Source organism: Nothobranchius furzeri, chromosome 15 (assembly GCF_043380555.1).
Source record: "Nothobranchius furzeri strain GRZ-AD chromosome 15, NfurGRZ-RIMD1, whole genome shotgun sequence".
NCBI lineage: Eukaryota > Metazoa > Chordata > Actinopteri > Cyprinodontiformes > Nothobranchiidae > Nothobranchius > Nothobranchius furzeri.
Genome location: NC_091755.1, coordinates 29,249,196 through 29,271,217, shown reverse-complemented (window position 1 = coordinate 29,271,217; position 22,022 = coordinate 29,249,196). Strand labels below are relative to the sequence as shown.

The 22,022-nt window shown below is 42.8% G+C and overlaps 2 protein-coding genes across 6 annotated transcripts in view; one reads left to right on the top strand and one right to left on the bottom strand.

The window, feature by feature from the left end:
* Positions 1-318: 318 nt before the first annotated feature.
* lzic (leucine zipper and CTNNBIP1 domain containing) lies at positions 319-4,451 on the top strand. Of its 2 annotated transcripts, none has more exons than XM_015967662.3 (7): positions 319-503; positions 736-860; positions 937-1,072; positions 1,159-1,257; positions 3,653-3,748; positions 3,840-3,921; positions 3,990-4,451. In XM_015967662.3, the coding sequence occupies exons 2-7, from the start codon at positions 760-762 to the stop codon at positions 4,043-4,045; spliced, it is 570 nt and encodes a 189-aa protein (XP_015823148.1). In that variant the 5' UTR covers positions 319-503; positions 736-759; the 3' UTR covers positions 4,046-4,451. The 2 variants fall into 2 exon arrangements, with proteins under 2 accessions (XP_015823148.1, XP_015823150.1); XM_015967664.3 differs by having other exon boundaries at positions 321-503; positions 741-860.
* A 4,617-nt stretch (positions 4,452-9,068) lies between these two features.
* Positions 9,069-22,022, bottom strand: part of clstn1 (calsyntenin 1) — a 29,559-nt gene continuing 16,605 nt past the window's right edge. For 2 of the 4 annotated variants that reach the window (XM_015967665.3, XM_054745835.2), the window contains 16 exons: positions 20,523-20,718; positions 18,259-18,467; positions 17,779-17,928; positions 17,361-17,546; positions 17,038-17,286; positions 15,312-15,433; positions 15,068-15,230; positions 14,741-14,791; positions 13,763-13,920; positions 13,504-13,652; positions 13,025-13,269; positions 12,318-12,488; positions 12,019-12,164; positions 11,788-11,920; positions 10,833-11,017; positions 9,069-9,488 (listed from right to left, as the gene is read on the bottom strand). In XM_015967665.3, the coding sequence (XP_015823151.3) occupies positions 9,294-9,488; positions 10,833-11,017; positions 11,788-11,920; positions 12,019-12,164; positions 12,318-12,488; positions 13,025-13,269; positions 13,504-13,652; positions 13,763-13,920; positions 14,741-14,791; positions 15,068-15,230; positions 15,312-15,433; positions 17,038-17,286; positions 17,361-17,546; positions 17,779-17,928; positions 18,259-18,467; positions 20,523-20,718 (2,708 nt within the window). In that variant the 3' untranslated portion in view covers positions 9,069-9,293. The remainder of the gene's footprint in view (positions 9,489-10,832; positions 11,018-11,787; positions 11,921-12,018; positions 12,165-12,317; positions 12,489-13,024; positions 13,270-13,503; positions 13,653-13,762; positions 13,921-14,740; positions 14,792-15,067; positions 15,231-15,311; positions 15,434-17,037; positions 17,287-17,360; positions 17,547-17,778; positions 17,929-18,258; positions 18,468-20,522; positions 20,719-22,022) is intronic. The other 2 variants (XM_054745837.2, XM_054745838.2) reach the window with 1 other exon arrangement.

The following is a 22,022-nucleotide window of genomic DNA, read 5'->3' as shown; positions in this document are numbered from 1 at the left end:
AATTTGTCATTTTTGACTTGAATAAATTGAATAAAGTTAAAATTATTCATTTAGACAAGGAGTAATACTATTACTGTTCCAATAATAGCTTACTGTCTTTGGTATTTACCGGTAGTTTTGTTATTTTTTCTTCTTCCCTTTCTCTATGTTCTGCTATAACGAGTGAATTTACCTACTGTGGGATCAGTAAAGTATGTTCTATTCTATTCTATTCTATTCTATTCTATTCTATTCTATTCTATTCTATTCTATTCTATTCTATTCCTCGTGTCTAAACAAGTGGGGGTGATATATGCTACAACGGTTTCCCACAACCGCACCCACAACGCTCCCGAGTTATGTTCACAAATCCTCCAGTGATACGGCCCGACTCAAATCGCTAACGTTCCTTTTGTTGATTTAGTCTTTTTCTGTAGTTGATCTGCTGTGGTTATGGTACAACTCTTCAAATCGACCCAAACATTTCATCTACACATTTTTAACAGCTTGCAAAGGGAGTCCCGGTGAGACGCTTTCGTTTAGCCTTGCTAGCTTGTTATTGTGTGTTCTGCGTTACTTTTCATTGTTTAAACGAAACATCAGGATCTAAATTCGCCCAGCACATCCGTATAGCGGGTGCTTCTCTTGAACCCATTAAACTGTTGTTATAACAGCGGTAAAAGCAACATTTTCAGGTTTTCAATCAACCCCTCCCCGTCACTACTGCGTAATAACCTCTGTTTTCTGTCTACTAAGTTTAGAGACAGTTTTTAACTGAGAATGGCTTCTCGGGGGAAATCAGAAACCAGCAAGCTGAAGCAAAACATGGAAGAGCAGCTCGACAGACTGATGCAGCAGCTTCAAGACCTGGAGGAATGCAGGTGCAGTCTTGTGGAGAAATCAATGATGTCCCTTTATCTTTGTTTACGTTGCTCATCACCGGATTGTTTACTCCAGAGAGGACCTGGACGACGAAGAATACGAGGAGACAAAAAAGGAGACCTTGGAGCAGCTGGGTGAGTTCAACGACACCCTAAAGAAGATCATGTCAGGAGATATGACACTGGTGGACGAACTCAGTGGAATGCAGCTGGTAGGAGCATTTGATCACACGAAGCTGCTCTGTTTCACAGGCGCTTATAGACCGCACCTCTCACCTGATGTTTCTGTTTCCCTCAGGCAATCCAGGCTGCCATCAGCCAAGCATTCAAAACTCCCGAAGTGATCCGACTCTTTGCAAAGAAGCAGCCAGGACAGCTAAGAACCAGACTTGCGGAGGTTTGATCAGCCGCAGCGTTAATGCTAACATCCACACACCTTAGTTAAGATTCAGTTCTGGGCAGTTTTGATGGCTTGGCCTCATCATCAACAGATGCTGTTGTTACCATGTACCTTATGTACAAAAGAAAGTAGTGTCCAAATGGCTGCAACGGTCTGTTTCCAACAACGTTAGATTTTTATAAGCCAGTTATTGTTAGTAATTCACCTGTCAATCAAAATAACTGCACGATTAGAAGGAAAGAATGTCTAGGCTAAATTAGATTTTAGAATGTAGATAAAACTCATGTAAATAGTTAATGATAATAATAATAATACATCAAGCTTATATAGCGCTTTTTAGGACACTCAGAGATGCTTCCATGCACTCTCACATTCCCGCTAGTGATGGGAATTCCGGCTCTTTTTAGACAGCTGGTTCTTTCGGCTCCCAAGTGGCTCCTCAGATTTTCTGTTGCGTAGAGTACATTTATAACCAAAATAATGCAAAACTATATGTAAAATGATTTACTAATGTAAAAAATGCAATATATCAAATATTTATCATCTATATGGATTTATTTACTGCACACTTTAAGAAATCTCCACTTTCCAACTGCTGGCCCTCATTTTCTCACCGTCTTCGTCGCACTCTCTTCTCTCTCGCTCGCCTTTTTCCTCCTCCTCATTCCCTCTCATCTTCCTCCACCCGCATGTGCTCTGCTGTATGTCTGAGTCTGATCCTCCCTCTTCCCCACCCCTACTGCTCTTTGTGTGGACAGTCTGGACACGCAGTTACACATGTTGACCAATCTCCTGTAGCTTTCACCAAAGCAAGAGGGGAGGGGGAAGGGGATGGCTCCCAATGACGAGCCGGCTCACGTCGTTCACTTCAAAGAGCCGGCTCTTAGAGTCGGTTTGTTCGCGACCGACACATCACTAATTCACACACTGCTGGTGATGGTAAGCTACTTTGTAGCCACAGCCGCCCTGGGGAGGTCTGACAGAGGCGAGTTTGCCATTTGGCGCCGTTGGCCCCTCTGACCACCACCAACACAGGCAAGTTGGGTGAAGTGTCTTGCCCAAGGACACAACAGCAGAATACCCCTGGCGGGAGCTGGAATCGAGCCATTGATCATGAGGTAACTCGCTCTACCTCCTGAACTACTGCTGAAATAGTTCAAAAACATCTTAGAGTTGGACCGAAACGCATAAATATTGCAGTAAAGTGTCAAACTTTTCATAATTCATACTTTCGTTTGCATTTGCATTCCAGAAGCACTTATGAGACTGTGAGCTGCAAAGCTGTCAAATTCACAGCTCAATTTAATTTTAAGGTATGAATCACTGAAAAAACATTTTTTAATGATTATTTCTGATTATAATCACTCTGAATTTTCCATGCAGACTGAACATGAAAATAGTCTCCTACACCTATCTCCTGCACGGCGAAACTCTAGGATTTGAAAAGCCTGACAGATCTACGTCACACTGTCCCCTAACATTCATAGACTCACCCATCATGGCTCGCGGCGAGGAAGGCTGCTGTTGGTTTAGCGTCCAGGAATCAGCAGACCCAAATAGTAGAAGCTAACCGTTATCATTTGGTAGGCTTGTGTTATTTGTGGAGATAAAACATCCGCGTTGCAAGTCAGTGGTAGAGTTGCGTTGCTGTTATCCAATCCGAGGCAAGATGTCCAAATATCAGGAAATAAGACTCCAAATCTATCCGTGTAGTGCCAAATGAGAAAAATCAAATCAAATGTTTTGGTCTGTATAAAGTGCACCATGCCTGATGGCGCCTTCAAAACGGGCCTGGGTTGAGATCAGTCTGGATTTTCTAATCATTCAGCTGTGTGAAAGCTTGTGGGAAGAAACGGAATGGGTTTTATGCCTCGTGTTTTTACTCCTGCTCTCTGAGCTTAATCTTTAAATATGCTGCGGCTGGGCCCTCCTGATGACCCTGCTGTGCAGATTTAATTAGCTGCTCGAGCGTCTTCCTGTCCTGCATGGTGCGGTTTCTGCGCCACGCGGTTAAGAAGATGGTGACCACCCTCTCCGCTGGAGCAATTAGTAGGAATTTGGTCGAATTGGCAAGTTTTATTTTCAACTTTCTCAGAAAGGACAGTAGCAATGATCTTTGTCGTACGTTCCAAGAAATTCAAAGATGTAGAATTTCTCCACCTCGGCTTTCACAATCTTACGAGTGTGGTGCTTCTTCCTCCTTGGATCTGTCTAGGTTCAGTGACAGGCCACCTCTGTCTCTTAACTATAAACTTAAGTTTATATCAGCTTGCTTGTCTGTTGGGGAAAAAAATATTGCTGTAACCTTGAAAGTTTTTGGTTTCTCTGTGTTTTTTTTGTTTGTATTACTCTGCCTGCAATTTTCCCAACTGTTGTTTGAATTTCCGAGCAGATGGACCGAGACGTGATGGTGGGGAAACTGTTGAGGGACGTGCACATGCAGCAGAAAATGGAAATCCTCATGGCACTGAGGAAACTGGGCGAGAAGGTGGCATCACTGCCCAGCTTTTTCACAGACATATGCTTGAAACCGACAGGGTCACACGCAGGAGCTCTAACGTAAACATCTTCTCCCACAGCTCACCCCAGAAGAAGAGACCTTTCTCGCTGAAAATGCCACCGCTACTCTCAGCCAGTTTGAAAAAGTCACTGCCAACCTGGGTGAGCACAAGCATCTTAATCGTTTGTTCATGTTTTTCTTTGATTAACCATATTGTTTTTTTTTTCAGGGTCTGAAGATAAAATTATGGCTCTGGCGAGCTCTGGTGTGAAAACCAAAGTATAGCAGCTTTACAGAACGTTCATTCTCAGACATTATGTTTGTTTTTTTTAGAAATGTGCCAATTGATTATGGATTTTGTAAATAATCTGTGGACTTTTAAGAGTTTCTGTAGAAGCAAAGTCTTTGTCAGTTTTTATAAATGTCTTACTTGTTCTAATAAGTATTAATGTCGGTACAAGGATACGAGTCAGTAAATGTAAAAACATGGTAGCGAATATCAGATGGAGCATTCTGCTGTGATTTGTTGTTTCTGTGTTGTTTTTAAAAGGCTGAGGGATAAACATGTCTGAAGTGTTTTTAAATTTCTGTGATGGTGACCCGTTTACTCTAACCCTCTCATCGGATGACTGCTGGAGATGAGTAATAAGATGAATGGATGAATACGTTTATAAATAAGGTTCACAATGAACTGCCGGGTCACGTTGTTAATATGAATCTGGGATTTTTATTAGGCACCATGATGTGTGATTCGGTGTGATTTTACAGATTGCAGTAGTGACCAACAGATGGAGGTTGCAGATGCAAGCGATCAAAACGAGGGTGTCTGGGCTCTCCTGTGATAGAGAATGAGTGGGAGTCTTGGTCACCTGGGTGAGGTTCAGAGTAGATCAGCTGCACCTCCACATCAAGAGGACCAAGTTGAGGCGGCTTTGGAATTTGGTTAGGATACCTCCTGAACGCCTCGCCGGTGAAGTTTTCCAGGGATGATCCACCAAGAGGAGACTCAGAGAAAAACCCAAGATATGCTGGGTTCTCATATATCTCATATATGTATATATCTCATATATATGTATATATGAGATATATACTGTGACATACACTCACCTAAAGGATTATTAGGAACACCATACTAATACGGTGTTTGACCCCCTTTCACCTTCAGAACTGCTTTAATTTTAGGTGGCGTTGATTCAACAAGGTGCTGAAAGCGTTCTTTAGAAATGTTGGCCCATATTGACAGGATAGCATCTTGCAGTTGATGGAGATTTGTGGGATGCACATCCAGGGCCTGAAGCTCCCGTTCCACCAGATCCCAAAGATGCTCTATCGGGTTGAGATCTGGTGACTGTGAGGGCCGTTGTAGTACAGTGAACTCATTGTCATGTTCAAGAAACCAGTTTGAAATGATTGGAGCTTTATGACATGGTGCATTATCCTGCTGGAAGTAGCCATCAGAGGATGGGTACATGGTGGTCATGAAGGGGTGGACATGGTCAGAAACCCGTGGCATTTAAACCATGCCCAGTTGGCACTAAGGGGCCTAAAGTGTGCCAAGAAAACATCCCCCACACCATTACACCACCACCACCAGCCTGCACAGTGGTAACAAAGCATGTTGGATCCATGTTCTCATTCTGTTTACACCAAATTCTGACTCTACCATTTGAATGTCTCAACAGAAATAGAGATTCATCAGACCAGACAACATTTTTCCAGTCTTCAAATGTCCAATTTTGGTGAGCTGGTGCAAATTGTAGCCTCTTTTTCCTATTTGTAGTGGAGACGAGTGGTACCCGGTGGGGTCTTCTGCTGTTGTAGCCCATCCGCCTCAAGGTTGTGCGTGTTGTGGCTTCACAAATGCTTTGTTGCATTCCTCGATTGTAACGAGTGGTTATTTCAGTCAAAGTCGGCCCATTCTCCTCTGACCCCTAGCATCAACAAGGCGTTTTCACCCACAGGACTGCCGCATACTGGATGTTTTTCCCTTTTCACACCATTCTTTGTAAACCCTAGAAATGGTTGTGTGTGTAAATCCCAGTAACTGAGCAGATTGTGAAATACCTGGCACCAACAACCATGCCACTCTCAAAATTGGTTAAATCATCTTTCTTTCCCATTCTGACATTCAGTTTGGAGTTCAGGAGATTGTCTTGACCAGGACCACACCCCTAAATGCATTGAAGCAACTGCCATGTGATTGGTTGATTAGATAATTGCATTAAGGAGAAGTTGAACTGGTGTTCCTAATAATCCTTTAGGTGATTATATATATATATATATATATATATATATATATATATATATATATATATATATATATATATGTGTGTGTGTGTGTGTGTGTGTGTGTGTGTGTGTGTGTGTGTGTGTAAATGAATAATCACCACACACATCATCTTTAAATCGTTAAAGCCGTTCTTCAGGTTCTTCTGCCAGCACCAACTATTAAACAGGAGATAGCCCCTACAAAATAAAAGCATTTAATAGGAACAGGAAGAGACATTACAAACATTATACAAAAAATACCCTTCAACTAAGGGGGTTTCTTGTGTATTTTACTTGATTCTAATTGCTTAAATTTTCTGTGATTGATTCCCATCTAAACTGAAACACATTTCATAAACAAGAATTACTTATACATACTTAACAATTTTGGTTATTATAGGTTAATAATGCCTTGAACATTAAAGCTTGAACATTAAATACCTATTTATTTCACAGGCTGGATTTAGCTGCTTTTCTTTCATTTTTTTTTATTTCAATACAAAATATTTATTTTCTGGTTTAACTCTGTAACACCACCAGGGGGCGACACAGCTCGGAGTTATGAACCAGGGTGTAGTTCTACCTTTAGTAGTACTATCCTTTATGCACAATGAATAAAAACAAGGGTAGGCAGAGTTTATATCCCATCTCTTTATCCTTTATTTTGTTTAAGAGCAAAGCATCAACTTCACTACAATTTACCTTTGAACTGGTAGAAAAGTGTGAGCGGCTCCAACAAAGCACAAAGGAAGCTCCTAGCCTTTCTGAAAAACATCACCACTGTCCCTTTGAGCAAAAATTTCAAGGAAAATAAACAAAAAATAATCCTATCTGGAGTGTCATGGATGTGTGAAACTGATGAGTGGTGTAACACAGCTCCTCTCTGATCCCAATCTCAACCCCACATGGATCAAACACAAACCAGTGGCTCATGCAAAGCTGACTTCCTGTAGTGTCAATCTGACCATTTTACATTCAGCTCAGGGTCTGATCAGAGAGCAGGTGTCTCTAAACTGCAGGCGTGGGAAGTCACTGTGGACACCAGAATAAATGTGTTGGATTTTAACTTCAACTGACTTAATAACAAAGTGATGAAAGTGTGAGAAATTCTGAGCCAATGGGATTTCTGTAATCATGTGAACTTCATGCTGCCCTCAAATCCATTTCTCAGCAGTTTCAGGAGGCTGAACACTGTTCAAAAGCCACCCTCCCCTTCACAGATCAGTTAGCAGAATGCCTACGTCTGCTGCCAAAGCAATCCAGAATGTACTGTACATCTTTAAAAGGTGAACGGGGTCAATATGATTCAGTACGATATCTATAGAAGGTACAATATGGATCTACTTCCTCTAAACATCAACAAGGACACATGACACCTATGCAGAATGTTTGCACTTTCAATAAAACTAGAGTTGGACTATCGAGGCTACAAACCCAGGAATAAAATCTCAGCAACGTGAGAAATCAAATAAAAACAACTAAAAAGAGAGCTAAGTTAAGTGTTTCTGTTAGACCTGACCGTTACACGATGATAGGCAAAAGGCACTCCCATCTCTGCTGGCTCAGACCTGGCCCCTTTTCATCACAAACCTTTAAAAGAAGCTCCGAGTTTCCCTTGAAGACAAATTCAATCAGAAAATATGACAAAAATAAAACCAGCATCTCTAATCCTGATAATGACACTTTCTACACACTGCAATGCCCCAAATCCGGCCCTAATCGATGCAGCACACCTACGTCAAACACTAAAACAGCAGAAGTCATCATTAGCTGTTATTTTTAAAGCATATATACAACAGTTATGGACAACGGCGTCTGAAAGAAGACAGGTTGGACACAAACTGCTTAAATGAATACCTTGGAACAGTGGAGCTCTGTGTAGGATCAGATCTAGTGGTCAGCTGCAAAAATATGAGTTAGATTTAAGGGAAGGCTCAGTTTTAGTGTTTTCCTGCTGCTGGGTCATTTCTTTATTTTTAACCACTGAAAAACAAGGAAATGCAGAAGGAAAACTGTTAAAAACCTCAGTTTGGAACAAAAAATCTATTTTTGTCAATTATCATTCCAAGTTCATGATTCAACCAAGCTCCACCGAACCTCAGCCTGATTTATTTACCTTCAGAAGTTTTATTTTCCCTCCTCCTGTCAGCTCAGCGGGAGAGAGAGAGAGAGAGAGAGGAGGGCTTTAAAGCTGCAGGGTGGATCTACGCTCGTCCATTTACACTGACAGATATTTTAGTACCTTTATTTAAAAACCAACAGCCTTGATAATTGATTTGTACATCAGCATTTCTCCCAACGTTGATTTCCCCCCAAATCAAACAAAAACAAAATCCTTTCTGTACAACAGTGAGCTCTACTGGGAAGAAAACATGAACACCAGGAGTCGAGCATTGCCGCCTGAGCAAGCAAAGCGAAGCGTGATTGGAACTAAAAACCATCAAGCGGTTCTGCCTACGAGAAAAAAATAAACAAAAAACAGAATTCACTCAAAACATAAAAGACAAAATGGACACCACTCTGTCCTGGAAACCTCCGCGTAACAGTCCTGGGTTTCTCCTCACGAGGCAGACTTATGTACAAGCATGACGGAACGGCTTCTGCAGAAATTCAGCAACATGCTATAGCCTGTGTGACACAAATATTCTACATTATGTCTGTTTTTAGATATCCGACCCTATTCAGTGGGTCCTTACTAACACACCGACTAATTAATTACATAACTTTCCCCCATATTTACAAGATTTTAAAAAGCAATTTGTTTCTCTACACATAAGACTTCCCGACGCGTCCTCATGCACTAAAACAAGGAAAAGTAATGAAGAGAAACTGTTAAAATTGCTCCACTGAGGACTACGATTCAAGAAAGCTGGAAAAGAATTTAGCTGCAAATGAATCTAAAAGCAAAGAATAAACAAACCGATTCTCCTCCCGAAAGCCGTCTGAGAGAAAACAGAAAGTGCAGGGTTGGCTTCCTCACACAGTTCAAAGCAGATGTAGGCCAAGTTTTCCAGGGAATTAAAGTAGAATAAATTAAAATTAAAATAAAAGTAAACATCAGTAATTTGGTGATGAACACACTACACGGAGTACCACCACTAAGATAACAACAGGAAAGCCTTGACTGCACACGCTGGAGGAATTTTTACTCTTTTCTTGTTTTTTACATCATGGCTCCTATATGAAACTGCACAGAGGGGTGTGTAAAGCGGTGAGTGTGACTTGGCTGTGTGTGTGAGTATCAAAGCTCGTGTGTGTGTGGTTTTTAGTAGGTGAGGGTGGAGTCGTCCCACTCCAGCTGCTGCTGTCTGCTGGTCCCCTGCTGGTCCTCCGGTTCCCCGCCCTCCTCATCTTCGCTGCTCTCTGACTCAGCGCTTGTGATGTCATCTTCCTCCTCCCCATCCTCGCTCTCCTCCTCCTCTTCCTCCTCCTCCTCACTGCTGTGCTGGTCCTCGTACGTCTGCGTCACAGAGACAGAACAAATATATGTCTTTTTAGAAACATGAACATTTTTAGACTGGAGTTACTGATTTAAAACACCCATCTGAGCTGTGAGCAAAAAGAATCAAAAACCTCAACAAAAAATATATATTTGGGAGATTTAAAGTGTATTTGTTTATTAATCTGCCTACAGTAGAGTTTATATATTTAGGTATCCTGTTTGTGACTGATGGTGGGCATGTGATAAACTTCAGTGGCACTAATGGCTAAAGAAGGAACTGAGCCAAAAGATGAAGCTCTTCCTTTTCTGAACCATGGGAGTCGACCCAGAGACAGTCCCAGAACTCTGGGAACACCCAGGGAACAGATGGGATCCCCCGGGTGTCACGGGGAAGAGGCTTCCCTCCTGGATGTTGCCTCTGTGACACGGCTGTGGGTAAGTGGTGGGAAATGGATAGAGTGGAGAATAACACACACACACACACACACACACACACACACACACACACACACACACACACACACACACACACACACACACACACACACACACACACACACACACACACAGTCCTCATATCTAAAAGTTTCGACTGGTAACAGTTTTCTCTTTTATTGCAGTTTGATGGAAATTGAATCTGCTGCGCCTCTCATGAGTTACTGAGGTTGTTTTATCTGAAAATCACCACTGAAATAATTCTCTTTTCTTCTTTCAGATTTACCCTCCTTTGATCTTTCATCCTTCACAGACTTTCTCTCTAAAGTTCACCTGTGTAAATCCAGGGAGGAATCCGTAATCGTCCCTCTTTCAGCTTTAGGGAGGTTTTCCGGTTTTGGTTTGAATGTTTTTGCTAAGTTTAGAGTTAACGACGATCCCGTTATTGGTTTGTATTATTCATTAGATTGTTCTGGCACAATTAGGGTCCCTCTCAGTGTTTCCTATCAGAACTGGTGCAGTGTTGAAGCATCTCAGATGTGTTCCTGTAAGCTGTGGCCATATCTAGAGTCCCAACAACAAAAGTCTCTTAATCTGGCAGCATTCATATATCTTGCTCCAAACATCTGATAAAAGTCAGATAACAAATTTCACAAAATACGAAATATAACAAGGGAAATATATAAAACATTTTTGTTGTCTTCAGATACTTATAATAAATTAATTGTTTTTCTCGTGCAAAACATGGCTTCATAAAGTAATAAATCTTAAACATCAATAGAAACCTTTAAGATTCTGAACCTACAGATAAATGTTCTTTGTTCTGAAGCATCAGGAAACTTCTCTGGATGTTTCTTGATGCTTCATGGAGGTAAATGTTTGTGTTTCATATCACGAGCTCTGAATAAGGTCATATTTAATGCTGACCTCCATGGGGTTAACTGTGATGGTCAGGGCCGAGTCGTCCCAGTCCATCTCGTTCTCCTTGCCGCTCTCCTGGTCTCTCATGGTGCGTTGGTGTGCAGCTCGGATACGGAACACACCCAGGATGATCATGAACACCAGGAAGCTGACACATACCACAATGACAATAGTGGCAGCACTGGGAACCACTGGGAAGAAGCAAAATGAGGGGTTAGATCAAAATGTTGTTTCACACGGGAATATCTGCACATAAAAAACCTTTTTAGAGTTTGTTTTATCTGCGATAAATCACACATGCAGCATCATCAGGAAGGTGTCTTTAAATAGCTTTGCTTGTCTCTGCTGCACTTTATCTTTATCGGGAACGAGTCTCTTCAGACTCGTGCCAATCCTGGTGAGCGGAGATTACCGAGTCCAGAATAAAAGGCTGTGCCGGAGCACAGGCCTGTCCGGATGTCACAGACATGTGTAATCCCTGAACTAGAGCCAAAAAGCAAACAGAAAAATAGACAACAGCTCATGTTTCATGAACGCCCTACTTCTGCTTAATCCACCAGCTTGCTGTTAAACAGACCAGCTCTTTTTCTACAGCTCCAAATAAGCAGATTAATAGTTTAACTCTGACATTTTTGTGTTAACACCAGCACATGACTAAACAGGCAATAAGCTGAATCATGTTGCAAAGTGTATGGGGTCATGCTTTAGCTTGCTCGTCCTTTTTGAGAGCCTTGCTGTTACAGAAGGAGTTGGTAGCAGTAAATGGGGGGGGGGGGGGGGGGGGGGGGTAGTCCCCTGGCAACACTAATCCCCAGTAGCTTAAGACTCATTGAAACAGTTTTACTTTAACCCATAAACGATAAACTTGAATTATATGATGCTAAGAAAAGAAAAGAAGGTTTCATTTTTGCATTTTGGCCCAGAAGCTGTTTTACTCTCTGTCAGACTCTTGTTTGGGTACCTGAGGACTGGTGAGCGTTGACCAAGTTGTGTCCAGTCAGATCCACGGAGGCGTGGTGGACAGGGTTGATGAAGTTGGGCTGCACCGCGGCGTTAGCCTGCTCTACAGGATTAGCCGTATGGATCACATTCACCTGGAGAAATGGGAAACAGAACCCTCTCATGTAAACGGTTTCCACCTCAAGCACTCCAGAAGCTAACGTGGCGCCTCAATGGAACGGCTGAGTCATACCTCGACCTTGAAGTCATTGCTGATGTAGCGACCGTTGAGCTCGGAGCAGACCAGTTTGAATTTCCTGTCAAAGAGAGCCTCGGTGTGCCAGTTCTTGTAGCGGATAAGGTGCAGCACCTGCTCGTAGTTGGCCATGGTGTTCACACCTGGGAGACACATGAGGATAAAAAAACCCATCAGCTCATAAGTAAGTTTATCATGCAGATAAGTTCCTATGGCTTCTCTGCTTTAAATCTCTACACCATAAGAACAAACAGACATGTATTTGTAGATCACTCCTGCATGAGTGCTGATTGTACCGATGATGATGAGGCCCAGGTTTGACGAGCTCATCTCCAAGGCGCGCTGCTGCAGCTGGGACTGGTCCACCTCCAGGCTCTCGTGATCGCCATCCAGCTCGTCTCCGATCACGGTCACCTCACACGTGTCCAAGTTGTGCATGATCTCCTCTGACACGACTGTCTCTTGGACTGAAAGGAAAACAGGTCAAATTCTCAAGGGAACAATTGTTTCAAAGTTAAAAATAAACTAATACAAAAGTGTCCGTTATTTGTACTCCAGATACTGCTAATTAAGTTTTTCTTTCATCTAGTGTGACGTTTGATGAGGTGGGGCGTGGTAAAGCAGGCAGGAGCTACTGATCTCTCTAAACCCTTTCTGTCCCATATGTCTGAACAGGACAGGACATCTCTCCGTATCCGTGTCAGCGTCCCAGCACATCTATTGTCCTAGTTCTCCTTAAATCAGGTGGAAGCCTAGCAGATGACTCAGCTGGTCCAGAAATAAACATCTTATCTCATCTGTGTCTACCTCCCTCTTTCTGTGTGTCCCTCACCCCCACTTCCGGACATAATCTTCAACACAACCAGTTACTATCAATGTACATCTACCTCGCTCTCAACTCTTCCTGCAGGGCCGCTCAGCATCGTAGTAGAAGACACGAGCTGAATCATGGTGAAAAATTCATGTCGATTCTACTTAAAGTCTCAAGTGAACGTCTTCCTACCAGTGGGATCGTCGTCTGCGCCGTCTGTAGCTTCAGACTCAGCATCGGCCTCCACTTCGCGGGTGATGGTGCTCACAATACGGAGCTCGGGGAACAGAGTCACTCCCTCCTGGCTCTCGAACTCGGCAGCGCTGCGAGCAAAGTGGTCGATGCCGCTCAGGCTGATCTTGGGTTCCTCTGGCTGCAGCACCATCACGTAACCTTCAGCATCTGGCACCATCACACAGGCGTCCTCGTTGAAACATCTGGGGAGGATTTAAAATCCAGCATCAAATATAAAATGATAAAGAACATAAAATAGCAAACTTGCTTTATAATCATTTGGAAGACCAACAAGATTATTACTTTTGTTTATTTGCTGCTAAAATCGACTGATGTACATTTTAAAAGCTGATAAGAACCAAATTATATCCTAATAGGGAAAACAATTGCAGAGATAACCAGCGAGGGAGCGGATGGATGTTTCTACCGATACTTACTTGACGGAGGTGGAGATGCGAAGGTGTCTGATGCCAGGAGTCGGGAACTGACGGGAGTTTAAGTAAGAAATGTGCTGCATGACTTTATCAAGTGCATCGATGTCGTCGCCTTCCACAGTCAGAGAAGACTGGTTAGGGTTGAACTCAACCTGAGAGAAGAAACCACATGATGATTTTTAAAAATATCCTGTTTTTGTTTTCCTTTCAGCAAACAATCCTCGATGGATGAAGCTAACGCAGGAGTTCCTGCTGCCCTCACCTTGACAGCTGACGCTACCTCCTCAGGCAGCTGCACATCCAGCCCTTCTTTGCAGGTGTACAAACAGTCGATCACTTTCTTGTTCTCCAGCTTGCCGGAGCGAATGATCAACCCCGCGAGGTTCCCTCTGAAGAACTGAGCCATCCGGCCGCTTCCACCTGGTTTCGCCAGAACGGCACCACACAAAAACAAATGAGTGATTTAAGAAAGTGCTCAAAAGATCATAAGGTTGAAAATTGAAGCATGCCATTCTGAATGAGCCAAGCTGGTATGAATGAAGATCATGCAAGTTAGTATATGTTTCCCTAAAAGGCCCGAGGCCCAGAAGCTGAGCCAGGCAGATGATGGATGAGCTTGTGAACGCCATCAGTACATGCAAATATGTGAAATAATGATGCAAACTGCTGCCTGGAAAAGGACACAGCATCAACCCAAAAATGAAATAAAAAAAAATCTGTCATTTATAAAAAATGTTTAGAAGGAACTGATTTAATTTGTAATTTGGAGAACGTATGAACGGCTATCTATGTGAGTGTTAGTGTCAAACTCTACATCTGAAGGTCGAAGGCTTCATCTGTGTGCTGCTTCGGGTTTGTTATCTGATACGTAGGAGTTTCTGTTTCGAGCCACAAGGTCACACTTTGAAAGAAAAGCCAGGGAGGATGAAAAGCTGCAGCCAAGTCCGACTTTTTAAAATAGATTTCTGTTCCGTTTTCTGTGATGTTATCAGGTTAAATGTCCAAGCTTCTGAGGTGTGTGAGGCAAATAAAACAGGAGGATGAAGAAAACACGAAAAATAACCAAGTCGATCTGCATCAAAGTACCACAAAAACCTTCCCATGCCAAAAAGTATTACAAAACAAAATATTTCACATTTAAAATGTCAAAATGGTATGAGGATGCAGGTAAGCTGTTAACATGGTGGGACACTGTGGACACACGGACATATCTGAGGAGTGAGAGAAAGACTTAAGCAACCTGAGGCGGTCTCAGGGACTGTTTCAGTGTCATTGTCATGTCCTGAGTTTTCTGTAAAGGACGGAAACGAGAGAGCAGGGAGAGACAGGAAGGAAGGTTGAGGATCTACAGGATAGATTCAGACGCTGCATGAAATAGTCATCATTTAAAAACCCAATAAAGACTGAAAATAAAGTATCCTGAGAGAGTTTTTATTTATTTATAAGAAACAGAGAATCATCCACATAAAAATAACTATAAAGTTTTTATGATAAAATATGCATACGATTGTAAGAGTAATTACATGTGATCATGCAGGGAGGTAAATTAAACAGCGACTAGGTCTACCTTGCCAGCAGGCACCAATTGTGAGCTGAGTTTCGATCTTAGAGGCGTGCAGTGGGTAGTCCTCCGTGACCATGAAGGGCTCAAACGTGGATCCATCCACAAACAGGGAAACAGTGGGGAACTCCACGTTGAGCACATAGTGATGCCACTCTTTGTCACACACCTGAAAAAGACCAACAGCCAGTAAATGGAAGTCAAGGGTCATCCTGGGAACATTCACAGTTTGGTGTCGGGAGAAGCTGACCTGGTCGAGTTTCCAGTGAAACTCTGCTGGTTTGTAGTTCTCAGCCTCAGCCGGATCCTGGCGCAGGAGGAAGATCAGCCTGCAGTTGTGAACGTAGAGCGAGTAGTGGTGTCTGTTCATATCTGCCAGGAGAAAACCGACATAGAAAACATGTAACCATGCTGACTTTACTAAGACAATACCAAAAAAAGAGGAGGCATGGACTGAAATGTCAACAATTATCAGAGCGGATAGGAAGTCTAAAAGACTTATGACATTCAAAAAGTTATCTTAAAGCACACAGAGGGAATTCTGCTGTGATTGTGTTGGCTGGAGCGCACGTGCGGTTGTGAGAAGCAGTCCGAGAGGAGAAAGCGAAGCGAGTGGGAGATGGTTCGGTTGGGAGCAGCTTGTTGGAAGTTTTGACCTGTTGCTCTTGCAGCTCTCCCAGATTGTTGGCGGCACTGAGCTGCTGTGATTTTGAATTTATAAATAAAATAAGAAAACTAAACTGGCCTTACCATAAAAAGGCTGGCATACTAGTAAGTTGTTATATTGTTCGGTAGGTGTGTCATATTAGGAACTACGGCAGAAAAGGCGCCGACAACGGTTGGAAATTGTAAGATAACGTCATGTTTTTATGGTTGTTTGCTGTTGCTTCTGGTGTTAAACTGTTTTCTGAGCCTGGAGAAAGGGGGTTGAACCTTAAAATTATAGTTTTTAAAATATACCTGGGATCAACGGCTTTTTCCAAGAGCAACCACTTTAAGGTCCGAAAAGGAGTCAATCTGTTACTAAACTGTAGAAACACACACACACACACACACATATATATATATATATATATATATATATATATATATATATTTTTTTTTTTTTTTTGACGGGCACAATGTTTACATTTACTAGCCAATAGGGGGTACCATTGCCGGCACTGTGGAAAATGGTGGACTCTGTAAGTCAAACAGCTGCTTCTGAGCCCAGAAGATGTGGTTATCCTTCTCAGTTGCATATTCCACCTTTAATATGAGAATATATATTTAATCATCCCAAACTATGTCCTCAATTCCTAAGAAACACAAGTCGCTTTATGACTTAGCACTTGCTCATTTACTCAATTCCTTCATGCATTTTTAGTTTTCGTTTTAATCTGTGACTGTGCAGAACACGAAAGGGTAGAAGTGGTGGTCATGTGACGTAGACTCTGTGTTAAACGGAGGTCATGAACGGTGTGATGAGATCATGGGTTAGGGAGCATCCTGTCCAGGGCACAGCCGCTCTGATGTAATCCCTCTTATATAAGCAGCAGCTCTGAGGCTGGTGAACAGACGCCGACTCTCTCGGCACGCCACACACTTACAGTGAATAAGATCAAGAAGTGTGGCTGAATTGAAAAACAAAAAAACACATTCAAAGATGAGCGGTCAGTGAGTAATCAGAAGATTTGAAGAAGAAAAGAAACAAGGAAGTGTGTTTGTGTGTGTTAGGCATCCAGCTGAGCTCAACAGCTTATTATAGCCTCGGTCTGAGTTACTATAGTTATTTTAAACGTGGGGATTTTCAGATGCAGGAACAGGTCTGACCTCTTCAGTAGACACCAGGTTCTTTCATATCGATTCAAGTTTCATTTTGTACCTTATGTCTGAATATGCTCTGAAATTATTTGCTGATTATTATAAATCCTACAAGTTAATCACAAATTTTCATGCTTACGTCCAACAGGATGACCCATCTCGAGAGTGTTCACCTGTTTTGTCAGAGTTACAGAGGATGGTCTCCTTCTCGTGGGCCCCGGGGCCGTGCCTCATCCACACAGAAATGGTGAAAGGCTCCTTCATGTTGGTGTTCACCACACCGTCAGGAACCTTGATGGCCTGGGTCCCGTTGAACTCAAACACCTGGTCGCTGTCGTGCCCGTTGTCCGTGGGCAGTCCTACAGTCCAGTTGGCAGAGCTGCTTGGTGTCGGCAGGAGCTCCATGGTACCAGAGCTGGCTCCTGAAGAACCAAGGCGATCATTCAGCACAGTAAATCAGTTCGATGTCATTTGTTTACAGAAGTGTGTTATTTACCACACAACTTGTGCAACGACTTTTCAGAGTAGGTATCGCGGTCGCAGCCCTTCCCGATGTGGTTGGTCTCCAGTTCAATACTGGCCCGAATGGAGGTGACGGGCATGTCACATGTCTCCAAGTGCATGCTGGAAAACAGGGCCAGGCTACCTGTACCAGGCTCATACTCAATACGTTTATTGAAGCCTAAAAAAAACAAGAAAGAAGGAGGAGAATAAAAGTATTTGTTTTTTTATGAGCCAGGATACAGGACTTGGTAATTTAGTAGTTAATGGTTTAAACAGATGTAAATTATTTCAATAGTGGCAAAAGACTTAAGGTTAAAAGGAGTTTTACAATCCTTTTAACAATGAGTCCCTCTTGTTGAACACAGACCCATTTAAAGAGGTTAGTGAGTAACGATACGAAGCTTTGATACCTTGCCAGCTGGGTTTGCAGGTGGGCTTGACGCTGATCTTCACAAGCACGTCCTCAGAAGCTCGGTTCTTTCCACAGTCGTAGGCGGTCACGGTCAGCTTGTACATGTGCTCTTTTCCGTAGCTCAGCTTCTCTGTGTTCTTGATGAAGCCTGAAGAAACAAGAATCATCATAAAAACAAAGATAATTCACACGGTTTATGTTATTTCTCTATATAAAAACATATCAGCTGTATCGTGAAGTCCGGTATATTTATTATATTCCATTTATGAAGATCCGATTATTACTAATCTCAAGAGTCCATCACGAATCACCAGCCAGCTTTTGTGACATTTCCAGAAGGTTGCCATTGCCTGATGTGAATCCTAAATGACAGCTTTGAGGCATTGATGCTTGCAGGAATCGATGAGACGTTGTGTTTCGCATCAATACAATCCAGGCTAGCTACAAACAGACAAAAAGACAAGGACACTGTCTTTACCGTCTTTGTCAATAGTGAACGGGACGTCGGGGGTCACAATCTCGTAGTTGCAGATTTGGCTGTACTGGAAGGAGCAGTCTGCATCCACAGCCTCCACTTTCAGGATGCTGTCGTACTTCTTCCCCTCGATCACAGTGGCTTTGTAGGTTTTCTCCTTGAACACTGGCGAGTACTCGTTGATGTCGTTGACCTGGATGTGGACGGTCGCCCTGAGAAGAGTGCAGCACCAGTCAGATCAGTCAACGCATTGTTGATAACAGTTAAATTTTAAAAGGACATTAAAAGAAGGAATTTTTTAACTAATTTTTGTTCGGTTTCACATGCAACTCACTGGCCAGACCAGATAACAAATATCTCAATAAATACCTGAAAATGAATGATTAAATTCTCTTTAGGTATTTTCTGTCTTGCATGACCCCACATAGTAACTCTGGACAAAAGTTTCATACAGTAGAAATTGTCACACATCTTATTTTGTATAAATAACCACAAAAATACCCAAAACATAACGATGTAACGCTCAGTTAGATGTTAGTTTCTTAATGTTCTGTTTACTGACAAATGAAATCCCAAACAAGGAATGACATGAAATGAATGCTTTGCATTTCATTCAGTTGTTTTAGCTGGCATGTCCATTAGGTAGCTCATTAAAGCTCTTTCCATTCTGTGATGGATGAGAGAAAACACCCACACAAGTCCTCGTGAGCACAGATAATTACATGGATCAGTTGGAACAGAATGCCCTTGACAGTTGCGCTAATGAGCACAAAGATTTTATTTATTTTAATTTCACACACAAAAAAAGACTTGTCTCTATATTTACACAACCCTGTGGTTACTTTAATCTGCTTTCAAAACCATCATCTGCTGAACCACATGTGATGAATATGAGTGCATCCTGAATTATTATGCTTAAATATTAAAGAGGTTATTTAATTATTTTTCTTGATCAGTTCCAGGGAAGTAATTATATTAATCCATCCATCGATTTTCATCAGCTTATCCGGAGTTGGGTCGTGGGGGCAGTAGCCTAAGGCAAGAGGCCCAGACTTCCCTCTCCCCAGCCACTTGGGCCAACTCCTCCGGGGGAATCCCAAGGCGTTACCTAGCCAGGTGAGAGACGTAGTCCCTCCACCGTGTCCCGCGTCTACCTTTAGGTCTCCTCCTGGTTGGACGTGCCCAGAAAACCTCACCAGGGAGGCGTCCAGGAGGCATCCTGACACGATGCCAGAGCCACCTCAACTGGCTCCTCTCGATGTGGAGGAGCAGCGGGTCTACTCTGAACCCCTCCCGAATGATCGAGCTTCTCACCCTATCTCTAAGGGAGAGCCCAGCCACTCTTAGGAGAAAACTCATTTCGGCCGCTTGTATCTGCGATCTCGTTCTTTCGGTCCCTACCCAAAGCTCATGACCATAGGTGAGGGTAGGATCGTAGATCTACCGGTAAATCGAGAGCTTCCCCTTCTGACTCAGCTCTCTCTTCACCACGACAGACCGGTACAACGCCTGCATCATTGCAAATGCAGCACCAATCCACCTATCGATCTCAAGCTCCAGCTTTCCCTCACTCGTGAACAAGACCCCGAGATACTTAAACTCCTCCACTTGGGGCAGGACCTCATCCCTGACCCGGAGAAGGCATTCTACCCTTTTCCGAATCAAGACCATGGTCTCAGATTTAGAGGAGCTGAATCTCATCCCAGCTGCTTTGTACTTGGCTGCGAACTGCTCCAGCAAAAGCTGAAGATCACGTTCCGATGAAGCTAACAGGACCACTCATCTGCAAAAAGCAGAGACCTGATCCTCAGGCCACCAAAACGAATGCCCTCCACACCTTGGCTGTGCCTAGAAATCCTGTCCATAAAGGTTATGAACAGAATCGGTGACAAAAGGCAGCCTTGGCGGAGTCCAACTCTCACTGAGAACGAGCCCGACTTACTGCCGGCAATGCGGACCAAGCTCTGACACCGGTCATACAGGGACCTAACAGCCTGAATCAGAGGGCCTGGTACCCCATACTCCCGGAGTACCCCCCACAGGGCCCCCCGAGGGACGCGGTCTAACGCCTTCTCCAAATCCACAAAACACATGTAGACTGGTTGGGCTAATTCCCACGCACCCTCCAGGATCCCCCTAAGGGTATAGAGCTGGTCCAGTGTTCCACGGCCAGGACGAAAACCACATTACTCCTCCTGAATCTGTATATTAATGTAAGTAAGAAAGTCAAAACAAACATGTTTGGATTTAGATGTAAAGAGACTCACTTGTGTGACTTCTTCATGTTGGCACCATCAGGACCTTCTCCACAGTCGTAGGCCTGGATGGTGAAGGTGTGCTCCTTCTGTAGCTCACAGTCCAGCTTGTCCTTGGCCCTGATAACGCCCTCGCCTGTGGACTTGTCCAGAACCACTGCCTCGAAGGGGACATTCTGTCCATGGATCCTGAAGCCACAAATCTCACCTGAACATTTCAAACACAGTTTGCTCAGAACACCCCAGCAAAAGCTGCAACGATTTAATTTCAAACAACAAAAATTAAGTTGGATTGACTAAAACCAAACACATCCACGCAAATTAAATCAATGTTAGCCACAGATCTGGGGGGCTGTAGGCTGAAGTGCATGGAGTCTGTAGAAGAAGCCAAAACGCACTTTCATATGGGTATTTCGGAAATGGTGTGGGACATTTAGTATCGTTATATTTTTCCAAGCCACTTGAAACCAGTGCATCCAGTCATGCAGGCAGAAACTGAAAAAAAATGTGGACAGGCATTTCACAGGAGTACTTGGAAGATTACGAACGGAAATAATGAAAACAAGCTCAAAAATGTACACAGAGGAAAGGATTTATAGCCAGACTTATTAAATTCCAACCTGTATGATAAAAAAACTATATTTTAACAAAAAACTAGAGAGCACTGTGATAAGATCATACTGAATTAATTCAGCCATTAAAAATATTAATAATAATAGTTTTTTGTTTTTTACAAATAAAGAAAGTCTCCCTGTGTAATTTTGCCTGCCTGTCATTGTTCAAAACCACTTAAAAATTATTAAGTCTTCAAATCAAAGAGAACTGAACCAGTAAAGGACCATTATAGCAACAAAAGGCACTGGATGAGAACTGGGGTTAGAAATATCAACTTGCTTGACATCCACATCAAATGACATCTGCAGCCATGCTAATGGTAGCGATTAGTGGTGGAGAACTAACTCAAGGGATTTACTGAGGCAAAGATGCAACAACAGCAGGAAGAGTTTGCATTAGTTAACAATCTCAGCAATCTCATTTGAGCACTTCAATTTCAGACAAACAGGTTAACAGGAGTCACTCTTACTGCAGAGATTAATCAAAGAATACTTTCCTTTTATTTAAATTAAGGATGCAGTTTCACCTACACGTACTATGAAATTTAAAGTGACAATGTGTAGTTTTTTTACCATTAATCTATGGAAATATCCATCAAAATTATGTTGAAAAGTAATAAAATGATGTCCAGTCATTTAAAAATATTGGCAGCTTCGTAACATATAACCTTAGAAATCATAGAGTGTGGGTCTAAGTCTCTGGGGATGCCATATTAGACGCCATGTTTCCTTCTACGTCAGCCGGGTCGGGGTCCTGCTCCTGTCGATGATGTCACACTAGATGACTGGCTGGATGTACGACTTACGGAAGTTACGGTACCACGTTCATAAAATTTACGTTAGCAGGTTGACCCAGAAGATTTTGATCGGTCTGGACAAATTTGAAGTTGCAGTCCTG